The following is a 6,000-nucleotide window of genomic DNA, read 5'->3' on the forward strand; positions in this document are numbered from 1 at the left end:
ATATTCATTGCCCAATGGGATTGTGACATTAAAAAGAGTGAGCAAGATATTATTCAGTCAATTAGGCATGATTTCCTCAAGGAAGACCCTTTGAAGCAAGGCTAGAGGTTGACTGCTGGTGAGGAAATGGAAAGCAATCCTGGACAGAGCTAAGAGGCGTGGCAGGAGAAACGTGAGAAAAGCAGAGAAAACAAATGAGGTTGGACAGCCTCACAGCCTTACCCAAGAGGATGCAGCTGTGGAGATGCCTGCCCTGGACCTGCTCACTGCAGAGCATAGCTGGTGGAAGTAGAGGCTTAGCCTTTGGGCTTGTTCACTGCTGTGTCTTCGGAGATAGTCAGACCTTGATAAATGTGCACTGAGTGAATGAATGAAGGTGTTTAGATTTGTTGTAATACTGCCCACACCCTGGTGGTAGATTCTCGAGCAGTGTTAATGGCAGAAATTAAGACAATGCTAAAGCTCATCAAAGTCAGGACACGTGTTCAAGATGTTTACGGTTGTATCGCGGCTTAGTGATTTAGCTGTGAACTCGTTTTCTTGGTATCTGCAAAAGTGTCAAAGCTCACTGATTTAAGTTTCTATAACTGTAAGCACACTTTTAAATTGAAGAACACCATGCTCTCTTTAGACTCCTTAAAAACAAGTTTAGATCAGGTGCTTAGTAGTCTATTCATCTAACTAAATGCCTGAACTAAGGCCGTGTAGAGGAGAGAGACAAAAGGCTCAGCTTTTGTTAGAGTTAGAAGAAATGGAAAATCTTTTGTTATAAGTCACAGGAAGAAAGCCTTCTACCTCCCCACCAAGTGCAAGGAATGCCTTCTGATATGTTCACATCAGTTCTGTTCAGTTGTGTTCCTTTAACACTGGGTTTACCTTAATGAATCCGTTTCATGGCACAGTAGATGGGAAAAGAAGCTCAGATTTAGCCATTGAGGATAAAATGAGAGAAGGGGATCAGTATACAGATGTCTAGTGACAGCATGAGCAACAAGCCTGGAGCTTTAGAAAGGAAGGACAGGACTGGAAACCATTGCATTGGCAAAGTCACCTAGTGAGTGTGAGACGGAGGAAAACAAGTCCAAGGTGCATTTAGGGAGACAGACATGCGAAGTACGAATGTAGAAACAGAATCTATATTGAGGGGTGTGTGTGTGTGTGTGTGCGCGCGCGCGTATGTGCGTGTGTGTGTGTGGAGAGAGAGAGAGAGAGAGAGACAGACAGACAGACAGACAGAGACAGAGAGACAGAGACAGAGAGACTGACTAAGAAGTTGGGAAAACCAACAGGCTTTAGAGCCATGAAAGTGAAAAATGTAGAAATTGTCTGAGAAGTGACAGCACAGTCAAGAGCCAGAGTGGCCAAGCACATTACTTTCCAAAGGTGGCAATGTTCTGGAAAATGGCAAGGAACCTTCAGTGTCTATAGATTTTATTTCTTTCTGAGGGTGAAGGCAGATCATAATAGATTCAGTTAAACTTATACTTTCATATAATATAGGGAAAGCCAGATGCTCACATGCTCCTAGTGCCAAGTCTTTCTTCACATTGTGGCGATAACCAGTCATACTGTGGAGATGGCCCATCACACTGTGAAGACAGTTAACCAGACTCAGGTCAGGCCAAGAGGATGCTGCAAAGTTCCCATCCTAAGCACCCTGTGTGCTATGATAGCACACTAATAGATGATCTGAAAGTTTGGACCTAGGAGATTTAGGAACTATTTCTAGGATGCATTATTAGGATGTGGTTGTTGTAGCTCAAGAGCAGCAGCCTAATCCATTGCTTGTATGCTGTCCTAAGAGATAAAGAAAGAAGATAGAAGAAGCTTGGATTTTGTGTTAACTCTGGAGAAGAGAGATTATGTAGGGTAAAAACTAAGAATTGTTCAGAGACCCAAGCCTTCTCTATGGGCAGCAAGACCAGACAATCCCATTTCCCCCTGGTCCTATAGTACAGAATCATACATTAATATATTGATGTCATATTTTATACATTACATGTATATGTTAATACATGTTAAGGTATATGTTAATACCTTAGAGTCAGAGTGACCTTCATAAAATTTGTGTTAAGCAACTTTAAAGCTTGGAGTAGACAGTTGTAAAACCTGAGTCTTTATGTCTACGTTACAAGACTACCTTCTGTCTTCACACCTTCTATCTTCATAGACATTTCTGTTCAGTTAATGCCAGTTGAGTCAGTTCCCACTTCCCTCAGATGCCAAGACATTTTTGTGAGGGGGGGTTATGTTCATGTATGTGGGGATGCACATGCATATGCATGTGTACAGAGGCCAGAGGTAAACTTCAGGTGTCATTCTTCAGGTGCCTTGTTCTTTGAGATAGTCACTCACTGGAACCTGGGGCACACCTAGACTACCTGGCAGAAAGCTTCTGGGATCTACTTGTCTCTACCTCTAGGATTGCCGGCACACCTGGTTTTTCACATGGGTTCCAGGAGTTTAACTCAGGTCCTCATGCTTGTACACCAAGCACTTCACTGACAGCTACCTCCGAGCCCCCCAAGAAATTCTTAGGCAATAAAATAAAATATAAAACATCACAGGAATTGGGAGATTAAATGGGACCCTTTCAGCCACACTTGCCTTCCTCCCCCTCCCAGGAACTGTTCTGTCGCATACGCCTTGCGTGGGATGAAGAGACTGGATAAGCACATATCTGTGCAGACCCTACATGTAGATGCTCCTAGGAGAATTGAGGCATAGTGTTAGTTACACCAACATGAGGCAGATTTGCTTGGTTAAGTCACGATTTGCAGCTGTCAGCTTGAGTCTACATTGATGAAGAGTGACCTTTTTGATGGACTTGATCACATATTTAAGTTGAAAAAACAGCTCAAACTTTGTTTGACTATATTGACTGCTTATTTGTATTGATGAGACTCATGTCCTCTACTGGGAGACTAATGCCTACTGGAATTGTACCTCCCTCCATTCAGCATTTATTGACTCCTACTGGAAATACTGCCCTGATTGAAATCACTGTTTAATAATTCCTGTTAAGTTGAATTAAATGTATTCAATATGCTGCTTGGAAGTTGATTTGATATAATTTAACACCCCCTCTGAAATAGGATAAAATGATAAATTAGTATCATGTGAACTCAGCTTAATGTGTGTATATGCATTTATAAGGAAGAGAAAAGCTCATTTTCTGGTATAAGCTTGGCTTTGCCTCTTTCTTAAGCCTGCTTGTGGAAACTGACTATCTCCCACTATAATTATCCCTGGACTCCCAAATGAAGAATTTGGAAAGACTGGAGAATTTAGTAGATAATCCTTTTTGCTTAGTCAGAAATAATTTTTTTATTAAAGACAAGCCTAAGCTCAGAATAAAACAGATAGACATGCACAGATATTGTCAACATGCCAGATATGCGTGTATGCTTTCCTCTAACATTTCAAGGTCTGATACATCTACACTGAATTCACAAAAGACAAAGGGGGAGGACGAGGTCTATTGTTCTTTTCTATAAAATCTCTTTTTAGGCAGCAAGTGATCTCTTCTGTACAGTACCAAGGTTTATAGATTACTTTATTCACTCTAAACAGCTTGTCCAAAGAATTTAAATTCAGCATTTGTGATTTGCTAGACAGTTTCTTTAGAACACGCCTTGGGAAACACAGTTTCAAATTTTGAATACAGAAATAACTCCAAGCACTCAGTTTATCACTCAGTTCTGTTTTCTCTCTGTGTTTTTCAAAGGACCCCCAGGACGCCATCCCCAGAGGGACAATGTTGGCCATTTTCGTCACCACGGTTGCCTACATTGGAGTTGCTATTTGTGTAGGTGAGCTGTACATCCCTAATGCCAAAATTTCAGGGAACCCAGTGCAGTTGTGTCTAAGGGCCTTTCAATGGAACGTAAGTAAGTAGAAAGGTTTTTTAAGGTAGTAATTTTAATTCCTTTCTTGGTACTTAATGATTTGAAGCCTGTGGGGATTTTAATGCAATTAAGCTGCGATGCAGCTATCTCTTGATCAGTGTGAAAATAGAGCGGATCAGACTGTTATTCTGCCTGAGTCCAAAGAAGGCCCAATCTTGCCACCCTAGGTGATTCCTTGGAAGAAAGCTGCCACATCTAGCGCTTTGCTCCTTTGCCTATGGGCAAGTGAGGAAGAGGGAAAAGTAGCAAAAATCAAATCAAACCCAAACCTGGCAGTAGCAAATTATGAAAGATGAATTTGTGGCAGCATGTCACCTCTAAATATGGAAATGTCAATTGACACCACTGACAGGAAAGCAAAAAGGCCCAGCTGCTAGCCATGTGGGAAGCCAGCCCCTGTGCTGGTCAGCTGGCAATGCGTACATGCACTTCACAGCTGTTCATGAGGTTGGCTTTGGCTCTACCTGTTGCCTGCAGCCACGCCCCCTCTTGCTTGGGGGCCATCTCATGCTTATGCTACAGTTGAAAAGGAAGACATGTGTTTTCCTGCATGCAGATCAGAACCTCTCTTCTGTGCATAGTAAGGAATGAAGACCCAAGCTGGGCAGCTACAGAAGCCAGATGGTCGTTTGATCAAAGGGAAAAGTCCAGCAGTTCTCTGCCTACAATAAGGGACATTGGAAAGATCTATATGCTTTAAGATGTATTCTGAAGAAAAAAGTAAAAATAAAGGCAAAAATCTTAGACTCTTGCCTTTCTTGCTGCCTCTTAGGTGAGGAAATTGGATAAGGCTGTTCATATAGGGTGGCATTTGCAAGTGCAGTTACTTGTGAAGAAATTTTTTGTTTCAGTCCCTTAGGATATTAATGCATTTAAAATACTATCATTAAAATACATACTATCATGCCAAGGGGGTGGCACATGCCTTTAATCCCAGCACTTGGGAGGCAGAGACAGGTGGATCTTTGTGAGTTCAAGGCCAGCCTGGTCTACATAGTGAGTTCCAGGATAGCTGGGGCTACAGGGAGACCCTGTCTCAAAAGGACATATTCTTGGCATTTCATTCACATATATCATTTTGCTCATATTTGGCCCTGATGCCCTCCTTGGTTCCTCCTTTCCCCTCCCTTTAGCCTCCTACTCCCCCTTTTAATCACCCTTCTACCTTTATGTCATATATACATGTGTGTGCATGTGCATCTGTGTATGTGTGTGTACATGTATTTGCTGTACATGTGTGTGTGTGCATCTAGAGTCAGATCTAGATTCACAAATGAGAGAATACATACAGTATTTGTCTTTCTGCATATGGCTTGTTTTCCTTAGTGTGGTCATTTCCAGCTCCATCCATTTTCCTGCAAATGACATAATTTCAATGCTTTTTATAGTTGACTAAAATTTAAGTGACTTAAAAATATTCATAATTCCATTTCTGAGGCTCTACCCTAGAGAAAGATTTTTAAATATAGAAAAAGGTTATGTACAAAGATGTTCATCATACAATGCTTATCACAGAAAGTAACATAAATATTTGAATGTGTGAAACTAGTGAAACTGAAAACTGTAAAAATTATTTTATCATTAATATTAATGGCTAATTAATTAATATTTTATCCCCAAACATTGGCTTATCATTTAATTCCTTTATTAGGTCAGCATACAAAGGAATGGGTGTCATCATAACATCTTAATGCATATGTGTTAATGTACTTTATTCTAATTTGTTCCCTTCCCCCATTGTCCTTCCCCGTGCCCCCTCCTCCCCTTCCTTGCCTCCATCTGGTTCTCCTCCACATTAGCCCCCGCTCCTTTCCTTCTACCTATGTTCCATTACCCATGCTGTGTCTCACCTCACTTAAAATCACATCCTCCCCTCTCAGAATCTCCATTCTAGTTACATGACCTACAAGCACACATATAGAACTCACACACACACACACACACACGCACACACACACACACACACACGCACACGCACACACACACACACACACGCACACACGCACACACACACGCACACACACGCGCACACACACGCACACGCACACACACACACGCACACACACGCACACACACGCACACACACGCACAC

At 41.7% G+C, this 6,000-nt stretch overlaps 1 protein-coding gene across 1 annotated transcript in view; it reads left to right on the forward strand.

Annotated features, from left to right (window-relative positions):
* The window catches only part of Slc12a1 (solute carrier family 12 member 1), a 93,860-nt gene that overhangs the window by 30,879 nt on the left and 56,981 nt on the right, over positions 1-6,000 (forward strand). Inside the window, exon 10 of the mRNA XM_008849418.2 lies at positions 3,728-3,812. Within this exon, the coding sequence (XP_008847640.1) occupies positions 3,728-3,812 (85 nt within the window). The remainder of the gene's footprint in view (positions 1-3,727; positions 3,813-6,000) is intronic.

This window comes from Nannospalax galili, unplaced genomic scaffold, assembly GCF_000622305.1.
Source record: "Nannospalax galili isolate Female #2095 unplaced genomic scaffold, S.galili_v1.0 scaffold891, whole genome shotgun sequence".
NCBI lineage: Eukaryota > Metazoa > Chordata > Mammalia > Rodentia > Spalacidae > Nannospalax > Nannospalax galili.